The following is a 13,662-nucleotide window of genomic DNA, read 5'->3' as shown; positions in this document are numbered from 1 at the left end:
TCCTATCGCCACATTCCCTTGTCAGAAGTTCCTCTCCAGCGTTCTCGACAACGTCCTTGTCCCAGCCAGCACAAACTTCCCGCGGTGCCCTCACGCCGCGATGGCTCGGGAGCCGCGAACGCCGTCGGCGCCACACGAGCCGCCCGAGCGGCACCGCCCGCCCGGCCCCGCCATGGCGCCCGCCCGCCCCGTACCTTCCAGGCCAGGAGCAGCACGTTCATGATGGCCAGCAACGGGCAGGGGCCGTTCTCGTTCTGGGTGATGACGGGCGTGTTCTCCTCCTTCCAGCGGACCCACTTGATGTGATAGACCGACTGGCCCGGGAAGCGTTCCTTGGAAGCGGAGAGGAGCTGGGAGCCCGCCGCCGGCCTGTCCCCTTCGGGCTCCGGGGCCGGGCCCCCCGAGGAGGCCCCCGCCACCACCGCCTCGTCGGCGTCGCTGTTGAGCTCGGAGCTGCTCGGGCAGCAGGAGTGCAGGTTGGAGAAGGACTCCAGCGAGTCCAGGCTGCGGGACTCCTCCCCCGGCGGGCTGGGAGCGCCGCTGCTCCCGGAGCCGGCTCCCGCGGGACCGCTCTCCGAGGCGGGAGCCGCTCCGGGACTCTCCGGCCCCGCCAGCCCCCCGCCTTCCGCCGCCGCCGCCGCAGCTCCCTCCGCGGCCCGGGAGGGGGACGCGGACTGAGGGGCCGCGGCGGGAGCGGGGGCCGGCGGAGGGGAAGGGCTGCGCCGTCCGCCGCCCTCCTCGGCCTCCCTGCAGCCGCCCTCGCCCGCCGCCACCTCTCCCAGGCGGAGCCGGCTGGCAGCGCCCCCGCCGCCCGTCTGCAGCGAGCCCGGGGGCGGCGGGGGCTGCGCCAGGCTCTCCATGCCTGGCCCGGCCGCTCCGCTCTCTATTGGCACCGCAGCGGCTGCGCCTCCGCCCGCAACGCCCGCGACGCCATCACAGCAGCGGCGGCAGCTCCGCCCCGCCGGGGACGTGCGGGCGGGGGGGGAGCGGCCGCGGGTCACGGCGGGGCCCGGGGCGGGGGGGCCCCGGGGCGGGGCGGGCCGCGGGAAGGGGAGGGAAACAGGTGAGTCCGGCTCTCCCGAGTGTTCTCGGCGCTTTTCCTTGCGGTTTCTTAGACAGTCGTACTATAAAAAATACGGCTGTGGCGAGTATAATAGATAACTTGAACAATTTGATTGTGAAGACTAATTGAAAGAGACGAAATTTGGGGTAGGTATTAGGAAAGTTTTCTTTACTGTGAGGGTAGTGAGGCACTGGCACAGGTTGCATAGAGAGGCTGGACATGCCCCATCCCTGGAAGCGTTCAACTCCCGGTTGGACAAGATCTTGAGCAACCTGGTTTGGTGGGAGTCGTCCCCGTCCGTGGCAGGGGGCTGGAACTAAATGTTCCTTAAGATCCATTCCAACCCTTTAACATTCTGTGATTCTGTAAGATATAATGTAAGTGTATTACTCAGACTTTACCCCAAAGAACCTCTCCACTCCCTACAGAAATCTTCAGCCTTTAATAACAATTTTTAAATACTCTTGGGATAATAAGGATTTATCCTGTCATTTTATTCTCAGCAGGTCTCTAATTTGAAGTCTGTAAACACTTGCATCAGCTTCTGCAGCCTTACCTGAGGTACATTAACTGTAATTTTACATTCTATGTGCATTTCCATAACACCTTCTCTTACCTGTATCAGTGACAGATAGAAGTTTTTTTATTCTGACACGACAATAGGAATGGAAAAGCACAAATATAAAGGGCTGACAGTAAACTGAGAAACTTGACACAAACTCTAATATAAAAAATAAATCTTTGAGATGGTACAGTTGATAGAAGAATCAATAAGGACAAACAAAAGAGGAAACATTTTGCTTAGATGTCTCACATTTGTATTTCTACGGGAAGATTTTCCTGTACCCTTGAACTGTGAAGAGACAGTCTCAGAATGACAAGTCCCTGTTCAGTAGGGACACTGCAACTCTTCAAACATGTAGAGCATCGGGAGAAGCTAGTGACGTAAAATATAACTCTGAAAGTACGTAAATTAGTTTGTGCAAAGAAACGATGTGTATCTGGTAAGGGGATGAAGGAAACCAGAGCAAAACTCTAAAGTGAATTAGTTCTTTGCAAGGAAAAGCCATGTATGGGGTGAGTGGACAAAGTACAGCAGCCCGTGCGGTCTGTCGGTCGGTCCGTACTCCGGTGCGGGGAAGGCTGCGTAGCGCCGGCCCCGGAAGCGGCGGGGAGGGAGGCCCCGCCCCTGCTGCGGGCCCGCCCCAGGGCATGTTCACAGGACCCCGCCCCTTCCGCCGCGCCCCGCCCCCTTGCGCGTGGGCGGGGCGGGGCGTTCCGCACGCTCTGGGCGTGTCCCGCGGCCCCGCCCCGCCGGCGGCGTCTGGCGCGCGCGCGGGCGGAGGGAGGGGGGCAGCGCTGCCGGCAGAGCCGTCGATCCTCCCGGGTGATCCGCGGCCGTTCCGTGGGCGGGAACAGTCCTCGGGAGCGGCGGGGGACAAAGCGGAGGGAGGCGCCCAGCTCGCCCCTCCCCATCCCGCCCGGCGCCGGTCTGGGGCGGATGTGCCGTGGGTAGGCGGCGGCGGCGGCGGGGCCTGCGCCCGGTGGAGATGGATCTGGCGGGGACGATAATCCTGCTGTGCTCCTGCGCGGCGGGCGCTGGAGGTGAGGAGCCGCCCGGCCTCGCGGGGCCCTGCTTTGGGGCCGTCTCCCTTCCTCTCTTCCTTCTTCTTCCCTCTCTTCCCTCTCTCTCTCTCTCTCCCGTCTCCGGCGCTCGGGGCCGGGGGCGGCGGGCCCCGCTCTCCGGGGCGCCCCGGCGCCAGGGCCGCGGCTGGGCCGCCAGCCGAGCTCCCTGTTCCGCCGCCGCTTCAGCCCGCCCGGGCCTCTCCCCCGCCGCCCGGGGCCGGCCTGGTGCCCCACGCCTTCCCCGGACTTTCCCCGCCGAGGACCGGGTCAGTTGTCCTCCGCTCTTCTTCCCCCTCGGGTCCTTCTCTCCGCGCTCGGCTGTGTTTGTTTGTTTTTCCCCTCCCGGCTCCGCTTCCGTCCCTCAGGACTTCCCGCCCGGTCCCGGTGGCCGCTTCCCGGCTCCCTGCCCTCGCGGCCGCTTCTCTCACCCCGAAACCGGGAAGGACGGGCAGGCGGAAAGTTCAGCTTCAGGAAATAAAAGAGGAGCCCGGTTTCTTCCCGAAGTGTGCCCGTGACTTCCAGCAGCGTCTCCGCTCTCCCAGGCTGGGGCAAAACTCGCTTGTGTTTATGGGGACGTGTAACTGTATCGGCTCCCGTTAGGAATTGTTCCTCGGCGTTAGGAACCGGGCAGTTTCTCCACTGCGCCTGGAAATGAATGTTTAATTGATCAAATCATGGCAGAGAAAATAGTTTCGACTTTGTACAGAGAAAGAGTTTCGGGAAGGGTGCACTTGGGAGGGTGTTTCCAGAGAACTGTGGGTGTAACAACTGATAAAGACTTGTTCCCTCTGTTTCGTTTGGCACCTCTGATTTATCTGGGCTCTGCCTCTGTGTTCATCAATATGTAGGTTTATTAACAAAGAAGTTAGCGCTAAATGCTGGTCTTGCACACATTCTCAAAAAGTAACATCAAAGTATGGGAAACTTCAGTTGCTTGTACTTGTGGCTAAGCCGTGAGAAAAAAAGCAGGGTAATTTGCATGGTCAGAAGCCATCCTATTATTTATATGATGAGGAGTGGGATGCACCAAAGAATTTACGTTTTTCTTCGTAAATTTTTGTAAGCTATCGAGATATTTCAGACTTAATTGTTGGCATGCTTTCAAGGCGTCTTTGTTTTCTGAACTAAATGGTGCTGGCACAGAACTAACTCAAAATAATTAATTAACCAGTTGTGAGGGTTGTTTTCACTGTTTAATTCCAGGCAGGCAGTTGTGCCTTAAAAATCGTAGTAAAAATGTGAGGTGCAGTCCTCTGGATATATAGACGAAAGTTTATGAAATGAATTTCAGAAATTCCTGGTATTTTTTTTCTTTGAGAGAAGAATGGGCACCATAAATATTTCTGGGGACTAGGAAGCACACTTCACTATTAGTTGGTAGAAGTGCATGTCTTTGGTGTGTAACAGTGCAGGTAAAACTTTAAAGAAAGATTAATAATGCTGGATAGAAATCTAGTGATAGTGCCAATACACATCTCTAAAATACCCAGTAGAACATTTTTGGTAAAAGTCTGACTGTAATTATAAAAGATTTGCCATAGTTCTGTGTTAAATTAAAATTAGACTTTTAAGTTTAGGAAAGTCTATTTTACCATTGTTCACATTTCTAGAGTTTCTTATATGCTGCAAATATTTTTATTTATTGAAAAATAGGATGCTTCATTTGCATATTTTTCCTTCTAGGCACTAATATCTGTGTGGAAAGGGCAAGTTCATGATTCTTAAAGAAGTTACTGTGATACTGTGAGAGCTGTGCAAACTGGAAAGGACTGATAAGAACCCAACAATTTACATTTCATTTATGTGCAGTGCATCTGGTCTCATTAATCTTACACAGATCTTGAAGTTAAGTTTCCTTTATCTGTAAAGTTGTCTGGTTTTAAGCCACATAGGTATTAAATAGTAATCATATAGTAATCAAATAGTAATGAAATTTTGAAAATTTCATTAATCTGCACTTTAAAAATAATTAGGAGTTTGTATGTTTGGTCAAAGATTGGAGCATATTTATGGGATACCTGAGTTTGAACTCTTTCAGAATTACATAAGGCCTTGTGCCTGTGTACTGTGCAGGCACTCTACATATTCTAGATATAAAGGTATAGATTAACAGAACCAACTCTAACATTAGCTCACAGCTAAGTATGAATCATAAAATCAACTTCTAAAAAATGATGCAGCATAATTTGGATGGCTTCTTTGAGAAGGTTTAGTGAAATCTCTTTGTGTTCTTAAAATTAGGGGAATGCCATCAAAAGCAATCAGTAGTGCTGCTGCACTGTGAAATGTACTGGAGAGTCTGTCTTGGGCTGCTTCATAGCTTTTGGCAGGTTATGTCTGTGTGGTTAAAGCAGGGACATGATCAGAAGTTTGGCCTAATAGGCCCAGAAACATTCTTGATCAGGTTCTGGTATTAGATCACTTTAGGGTTTTCTTCTGCTTTCTTTGCTTCCACTGCATAAATATCACCTTCATAAAACCAACGGTCCAGCAGGTCAGCTTGAATACTGTTTCAATAGTATAAGAAGGAAAAGCCACACAACATGTATTTTGTTTTCTTTCTGTTAGTAATTAGGGAAAGCTAGAATTTAGTTTCTGGTATATGGTGTCTACTTGAGATAGGGTATATGTACCTTGACTTTTAAGAATTCTTTTTTTAAAAGTGAATCTCAGCATCTTCCCAACACCCCTGGAATTGCTTGGCTTAAAGCATCTCTTCACTCACTGCTGCTGTCATGAATTTTGATGTGTGTGAAGTGGTGCTTCAGTTGGGTGATATTATTGGCAGCTTTTTGCAGCATGCTTTGTTGCATGTGATGAAGATGCATGCAGGTATATTAATCAGTACTTAATTATCCATACATAATGATGTTCATAGAGGAGTGGAAATAACTAATTTAACCTCTCCTTCTACCTAAGGGTCGTTAAAAAAAGGGAAAGAGCAATAGCAAACACAAAGGAGAACTGTTGAGGTCTCTGACAAGCTTGGATTTAACAAGAGTGACCATGCTTTGGCTAGGCTGATGAAATGCTGAATATCATTGCAAATCTATGATAAATAGTTTCTTGTCACTGGTACAATATGCTCTTTTTATGTTGCTGGGATTTCCAAGTTGTATCTTAGTGTCTTGTGCTGCTGGATTTGAACTGCCTATTTCCCAGTGAGCATGGGAGAAATTCTGCTTTTTTTCTGGACACATGGGGGAGTTGTGGGAAGGCATTTATGAGCTATCAGCATCTGAGTGATTTAGTTGTGTTCTTATTATAAATTGAGAAGAACAGTAGCCTTCGTAAATATGGCAGCATTCAGCCTCCGGCATTTATTTGGAGTTGAAAGTAAAAACATTATGGCTGAGACAGTGCCTAGTCAAGACAGCTGTCAGATGGTTGTTTCAGAAATGCCTGTGGTAATTAAAAATAAATAAAATCAGGTGTTTAGGTGATTGCTTTGAAATACTGTTGCCCAAAAGCCTCATAGTGCAGTTTGTTTATACTTCTAAAAGATGCAAAAGTTCATTTTGCGGTATGGCAGAGCTGCTGTACTGAGTTACTGCTGTCTGGTGGTCCTGCCCTGGCTGTGCACTCCCACCTCTCCTCCTGGCATGAGAAGTCAATCCAAAGAAAAAAAACAACTCATCAGTTCCTGCCAGATGTGTAACTAGAGTTGCTTTATTGAGCAAACCCAGGCCTGATGGGGAAGAAGAACTGGGACTTTGACAGGGTGGAGGGGAAGAAGGTCAATAAAAAGCAGACATCTGCTGGCACTGGTGTTGCCATACTGTCTGACCGTGCCCTAAATGGAGGCCTCAGTGAAGGGAAATGATCCTGACTTGACTTCTTGATTACATGTTTTTCTTTCACCAAAAACTCACTTGACCAGAAAAGAGAGAATAATTTTGTCAGCTGAACCTAGTGCCAGTGCAAGGGGAGAAGGGGAACAGAGTAGGTGTAAAAGGGCAGCAGTTTCCTTCTGCTGGCAGTTTGGAAACAAGAGCCTGAATAAGTTCTTCAGAGAAGTCCAAGTCAGGTGGTATATGGTAGAACATCTGCTTTGCTAAATCTGAATGCAGTGTACATTCTTTAATGTCCCATGTAAATTGAGCTTTTTTGTAAGATGGATAAACTCTATGTTGAAAATAACTTGAAGCAAAAGTTGCTTTGGTTATCTTAATTGAAATTATAATAATAATTCTCTACAAGATGTTTATCACATGCTGGCATTTTGAATCTGCAAATTAGTGATGATGCTTGCAGTAATAAGACTTGTCTGGTGAGTTAGCTTGGCTTCTGAACAATTTCTGATACTCTGTCAAGTTGTATTCTGTGCTTTTTTCCAGCCCACTAACAAACTTGAGTTGTGCTTGAGCTATTTGCATTTGTCATGCAAGTCTTAATCTGAGTGGTTTAATGCAAACTTCATCTTTTAGAACAGTGCATGCTTGATTTATCCTCTTATGGGAAGTTAAATATTATTCTGTTTTATAATGACGTGTATAAAATTAATAGATATTTATATTTACATGGGTAAACTTTCAGTACTGTTTCTTGCTAGTCATTTTTTTGTGCATGGAGCTAGCTTCCATAAAAATGTCTTCCAGAATCTACACAGACACTGAGATTAGTCTGACCAGCCTGTAATTCTCCAGGCCTTTCTCCTTGAAGATGGGGATGAGATTTGTCAGGAGCACTGCTCTATAACAGGACCTTTTTAGAAAGGTGATGGAAGCCTTGAAGTGGTGTCAGCCAGCCTGCTCAGCACTCTGCATGCCTCCCATCTGATCCTGTGGGCTTGTGTGTATCCAGGTGGCTGAAGTGTTCCCTTGCTCATGTCACCTGCTGCAGGTGCAGGATGGGAAGGGTTTGTCTGGGGGAAGAAGCTCTTCAGGTTTTCTCTGGGGAAATAACTGACCAGGGAATCACTGAGCACATCCCACCAGACACCTGCTCCATGTGTTTGCTCACCTTGTGCCAGGAAGCTTACAGCTAAAATCACATGGATGATCCAATTTAGCCTTTGCATAAGGCTGGTTAGAAGGTGAGAGTACATGTCTCAGACTCCATTCCTGTCCAGTGGGATTTGTTTATTCACAACAACAACAACTGTAGATGCTTCACGGCTCTCTAGGGATCCTGAAGAGTTGTATATCCTCACACACAAAACATCTTTCACAGGGACTGGCACACTGAGACATTTGCCTAAATGCTCTGCTGGATTCTGTTTTAAGTCCTTCCCGGTGTTTGGTTCTAAGCTGGTGAGAGTAAAGCTTCGTTCCTGCAGGGAATTTGTCACAGGAAATGCCACATCTAGTTTAGCAAGTCTTTGGAAGACTATACTGTCAAGTTCAAAAGCCATCCCCATGTCAGTCTCTGATGTCTGTATCCTAAAGGGTTTCTGTCTCCCAGCTTAGTGTTTAGGTGGAGTGTAATGTTGTTTTATTCCACCAGATTGCCTGGAAGGCATCACGCTGTTTTGTTTTGTTGATGGCAACATGACACATGGAATTTGTAGAGCAGTTCCCATAAACTACATTTAGGTGTTCATGGTTCAGTGTTTCTTACTCCGGGCTTCCTGACAGTACCCTTAATTGAAAAGATCTTGGTCATGCAATCTTTGTTAAAAACCCCAGACCTCTAGTTTTTCATTTACAGAAAATAATGGCAGTAGTTTGTAACAGAGGTTGGGATCTGGTGTGTGCTATCATAATGATTTCTTGGGGTGTGCCACTTCCAGATTCTGTGAAAGACTTCTTCCTTTTTGATGCAGTCTTCTAATTACAGAAACTGGAGCCGGCAGTTCTACCTGCCTCATGTACATACCTCAGTTTAATGAACTTTTGCCTCAGAATCCTCTATAGATTCTTGTGTTACTATGGTTGAGCTACTTATTAAGTTATCTTTGTAAAGAAGATAATCCCTTTTGATAGGTAGCTGGTTTGATTACAAGGAGAGTGTGATCAGTTGCAGACTTTGAATGCTGTAGCAATGTTGATGTTATAGAGGTTTCTGGAAGTGAAACTGTTAATTTTGAAGCATTAAGTCCCTTTTTGGAGAAGCCATAATGCTCTAGGTGCTGTGCAGCTGCTCTGCTTAAGCAAGAAGAGAGCAGCAGGAGTGTTTGTGCTAAGTGTTTGCTATGAGAGTACTTAAAACATAAGGAGTTCTTAAAGTTTTGGAGAAAGGGAAAAGAAAGTGTTGTTTCCCTGTGTGATCATAGCAAGTGTATTAATTTTTTGTTGTTGTTAAGAAGAAATATCTTTGCTTAAAACCCTCTGCTTTTCCTTAGCAGAGAGAACAGTTACAAAACTTCCAATGTCAGTAGTCTTTTACTGTCTTGTCACAGTAGTTAGCACTTAAAAACTATTCTTTGTGACTCAGTTAAACGCTGTCTCTCATCTTTTCACGTGGTCAGGAGACCTGGATCGAGTGCCAAGTGTTATTGGGTCTTCAGTAAGTTGTCACACTTCAAATTTTTTTTTCTGGTTGCCTGAAGCTGTTCAAAGTGTATCTTGCAATACTGAGAAGAAAAATGGTCTGTAACATTTTAAGGAGTACGTTATTACAAGCTTCCTACCACAGAAAATTTAAAGATGATTCTGAAGCACAGGAGTTTACACATTCTGCAGTGCACTTACTCTCTAGCTTTGATCACGTTCTTAAAGCATGTTGTTAATATAATACTCTAGATTCAGGTTCATTTAACAATTAAAACTTTTAAGTTTTAGCCTATATCAATTAATTTTGAAGCTTGGCTTCTTAAATGTTGGCACTTCTGGGTCATACACCTGGAATTGGAAAGCGTGTATCTGTAGTCAGGCACATGTACATATTGTGCATGATCTCAGGCCAATTTGATTTGGTTCACAGTTCTTGGGTTACAGGAGGTTCATTTTGAAGGGATTATATTGGAAACGATGAGAGAAACAACAGACGCAAACATCCTGCATCTTCAAAACTGCTGCTAGTTACTGAAACTTTGTAATGATCCTGTGTCTTACTGGGTTAGAAATAATGTAGACTTTGTTGAACCACACATTTTAAACATTTTAAGGTGCCTAAGATGCTTTCCTTTCTGAAAAGCTGAGTGAGAATGGACATGTATTTTGAGACTAAGAGTGAGAGAAAATTAGAATGAAGTTTTGTTATTGGAATGTATTTGCAGTTAACAATGAAGAGTCAACATTTGCAGAAGCCTACAGTACTGTGAGTAAGTTTGAATGGGATTTCTCTGCAGTATAGCATTAATTGAATTTTAAACAGATACAGCAATATCATCTTGTGCACATGGCTGCTAAATGCAAGCAATGCATTTGAAAGTATTAATTTACTTGCCATCTTTTTAGATATCTGAAGAAAAATACCACATGTAGTGCCTGAGAACTAACATTTAGGTTGGTTTGAAATTAAATTGATTATGAGATAGTATTGTTTCTTCTTGCATATTCAGAGTTGTTCTGGTTTTCTCCACAAGTTGTATTTTGGGGCTCTTTTAGTGATTAGTGTCTCTTCCTTCATCAGGGTAGGAGGGTAAAAATCTTTGCCATTTTCTGCCATGAATTCATTTTAACATAAGGCATAAATATTACCCTAGAAGGAATTGTACAAAATAGACTGAACTGAATCTATATCTCTGGAGATACATTTTAATAAAACTTTTCCGTGTGGTAGAACATTTCATGTGATACAAAATGTGTTGCTAGGTGTCATGATTTGCTCTTAATTTCCCTGGATATTTCACATGTAGAATGCAAACATTCTGAGCAGATAGTGTGGTGTCATGACTGCAGAGTGAAGTTGGAAGCACAATTTCAGGGAACCTGAAGAGAGATATTCAGCTGTTGCACTTCTTATTTTGAATCTTATTTTGAATCAGGAGTGCTTTTCTAAAACATCTCTCAAGCATTCCTGTTGACAGTGATGTACTTTGCATTGGGAGCTAGTTTTGGAGTAAATGAACTATACTTGTATTGAAATTCAAGTAGAAGATGCTTTCAAAGGCCCATCTGATGCACTTGTCGCTGCAGATTTTGTGTCCTGTGTGTGGGACTAGAGTTGAATGAATCTGATGTGTACAAAGGAGAAAAATAAGTTAAAATGGATATAAAGTGGAATTTGGGTCCTTGTTACCAACTGCTTTGCACCACAGGTCCACCATGCCTGGTAGTATGGTTATAACCTTGCTTGTCTCTGTTTTCCAGGCCAGTATGGAAATCCTCTGAACAAGTACATTAGACACTATGAGGGGCTGTCCTACGACGTGGATTTGTTACACCAAAAACACCAGCGTGCCAAGAGAGCAGTGTCACATGAAGAGCAGTTCTTGCGCCTGGATTTCCATGCTCACGGAAGGTTAGTGATATCTTAAAAGGTGTTTGCTTTAAATATTTTATTCATGTGTTTTAATTGGAGTGAAATGGAAAGGATGAAATGCAACCACCAAAACAACATTAGCTAGAATACACCACATTGCACTGTTTGCAGTTTCTGTGGAGTATTTTCCATCATGTCCAGTGCAGGTATGAAATTGTTACTTGCAAGCACTTCTTCAAGCATCTGATGGTAATGCACTTTGAAGCTTAAGTAATGGAATCATACTCAGAACAGAATGGTAATTGATTCTGAGTTTATAATGCGGTTTTGTGTTGCATATATAATTGGTTTTTTTCTTAATTTTTTTTTTCCAAGAGTTGTGCCAAACTGCCTGAGAAAATGTAATTGAGAAAAAGTAACATTTCAAATTGCATTTGAAGCTACAGAATAGGCCAAAAATGTTCTGGTTTGTGTGTACTGGTGTTATCTGATTTTTTTGTGCTATTGTGAAATTCAGAAATTATTTGACATGGGGAACGATGGTTACTGTTACAAGACATGCTGTGCATTGTATTTAATGTCTAAGATCCAGTACGAAGTGAGATATTCAGTGTGACCAACTGAAGCAGAATTTGTAGGTTTTCACTTATGAAGATCTCATTGCAATTTGGAATTGCCTGCTTTTTGGATAACCCAGGATAACAGGAAGAAAGTTCTAATATTTGTGTCTGTATCTTAGTTTCTATGACTCCCTCCTTTGCAGCACTTAATATATTTCAGGAATGTGTAATGCCCTTCTTTTTCTTGTTACTTCAGTTACAATTGAAGTATTTAGAACTTGATAAATAATTGTGAGCCATATGTCGAAACAAAAGAAGTTTAACAGAGAAAATGTAAACCTGGGTCTCCTGAATCTGTTTGGGATTTTTTTTTCTGAGTAAGTGTTTTGGTTTTGTGCCAGCTTGTCATTTCTTCAGGGAATGAACTGTTGTTCCTGAGGTTTCTGATGAAATGACTGAATTTCAGTGCATGCTCCTGGAGGGTCAGCATTAGGGTTGTATTTCTAAATGCCATGGAACTACTACCCAAATCCTGATATTGAAGTCCTGTCCTTAAAACCATGTTTTCAAGTGTGAATTTTAGTCCAAGGAATTTTATTGTTTAAAGAAGAGTCATAGTGCTGCTGTCTCTGCTGTAACTTCACTGGCAGTCTCTAGTTTTCCCTTTTAAATTGTTCTAATAAACAAGCCTGCAGAGTCGAATGCTCCAGAGGCTCCCCACAGTGTAAACCTTGTTACTTTTAAATCTCCAGCAAGGTTTCAAGACAGTGAAGTTCAGTTTGAGCCTAATGCTGCCACTTCTAAGCTGCAGGCTGGTGGATAATTTAAGCTCACTGAAGTGTGCACTGCTGCAGAGAGAAACAGGCCTAACCACATTCCCAGCATCATCCTTGTGCTAACACTGCTAGTGTTAAAGCCATGCAAGGAATAGCATCTGGACACTAATCTGTCTAAAAATTATTTGGGGAAAAAAAATCAGTGCGACTTGGAGTGACGGAAGAAGGAGGAAACCACTCTCGCTGGGACCAGGCCACATTTCAGGCCGCTTGAACAGGTTCCTCTTGTCATTGGTAAAGATCCCATAATAATCTTCTGTAAGACAGAGCTGCTAGCTTAGGCTCTGAGTTCTCTTTGTGGTGAGAGGGGGGGTTGAAAATCCTTTTCCTGTAAAAATGGTAGTTGCACTGAGGATAATGTCTAAAAAGAGTTTCCTCTCTTACTTCACAGAGGAAGACCCTGCTTAAGTCAATCATGTTTATAAATATTTTGGTAACACCTACTGTTACTCATGAAGAAAAATGTTGGTGTTTGTATGTGGAATTGATCATAAATCCCTATGGTTTGAGGCACAAATCCATCATTAACTGAGGAGGCTGATTGGAAACTGACTGTAAGGTCAAATCATTCCATAATCTAGGATTTGGGTAGTTTCCTGTGGCACACCTAACACTTGTGGCCAAAGAGAGGGTAGTTAACAGGATGTAAATTTAGTCTAAAGTTCCTGTTTATCAATTTGGATGTGTTCTTACAAAATATTTTCATTTTGCTTTAAATATGAATTAGGAAGGATCAAGTGAATTGGTTTTACTTCAGAGTCTGTTTATTTGCTTTGAAGGTATGTAGCAGTTTGAGAAGCTGTATAAATAGGATTGGCTTTTTGCAGTTGCAGCTGGTTTATTGTGAATAACTAAGTGATTTATGTCATCACTGAGAAGGACAAAAGTAAAGCTTTTCTATCAAGCATTGGAGTTACTTTGTGTGAAGGTAGGAAATAAAGCTTTTGCACAACACTTGAATGATGTAGATACAGGCCGTGGAATTTTAAAGTGCTGTGGCATTTAAAAACAGATGGTGAAACATAAGGCATTCAGTCAACATGAGAGTTAAGATTCTGAAAACTTTTACCTGATCTTATTTAATGGCCTTTTACCAAATGGTCTGTTAGGGTTTGTCCAGGTGTATTGGTTCATTGGCACACAGCTGTCCAACTTGCATCCCCTTAATAAATATAGTAAACAGCTTCTATTTATGAGGACTGAAATGACAGTCTTGTATTTTGATTTGGATTCTGATTAAATGGCTGTGTTTTGTAGTCAGGAAACAATG

At 44.3% G+C, this 13,662-nt stretch overlaps 2 protein-coding genes across 4 annotated transcripts in view; one reads left to right on the top strand and one right to left on the bottom strand.

Moving 5' to 3' along the window:
- The window catches only part of MINDY2 (MINDY lysine 48 deubiquitinase 2), a 32,080-nt gene extending 31,120 nt beyond the window's left edge, over window positions 1-960 (bottom strand). For 2 of the 3 annotated variants that reach the window (XR_011681485.1, XM_071441653.1), the window contains exon 1: window positions 195-956. Coding sequence is in view for 2 of the 3 variants with exons in the window: in XM_071441653.1 (XP_071297754.1) it covers window positions 195-860 (666 nt within the window). In the remaining variant the exon portion in view is untranslated. Of the gene's footprint in view, window positions 1-194 lie in introns of all 3 variants that reach the window. The other variant, XM_071441654.1, reaches the window with a different exon arrangement.
- Window positions 961-2,388: 1,428 nt separating this feature from the next.
- ADAM10 (ADAM metallopeptidase domain 10) overlaps window positions 2,389-13,662 on the top strand; it is a 42,111-nt gene continuing 30,837 nt past the window's right edge. Inside the window, exons 1-2 of the mRNA XM_071441652.1 lie at window positions 2,389-2,668; window positions 10,885-11,035. Coding sequence (XP_071297753.1) covers window positions 2,614-2,668; window positions 10,885-11,035 — 206 coding nt within the window. The 5' untranslated portion in view covers window positions 2,389-2,613. The remainder of the gene's footprint in view (window positions 2,669-10,884; window positions 11,036-13,662) is intronic.

The sequence above is a fragment of the Agelaius tricolor genome, unplaced genomic scaffold (assembly GCF_023055355.1).
Source record: "Agelaius tricolor isolate 1412-34295 unplaced genomic scaffold, bAgeTri1.0.p SCAF_16, whole genome shotgun sequence".
NCBI classification, from domain to species: Eukaryota; Metazoa; Chordata; class Aves; order Passeriformes; family Icteridae; genus Agelaius; species Agelaius tricolor.
The sequence above is the reverse complement of the archived record's forward strand: the minus strand, read 5'-3'. Positions and strand labels throughout refer to the sequence as shown.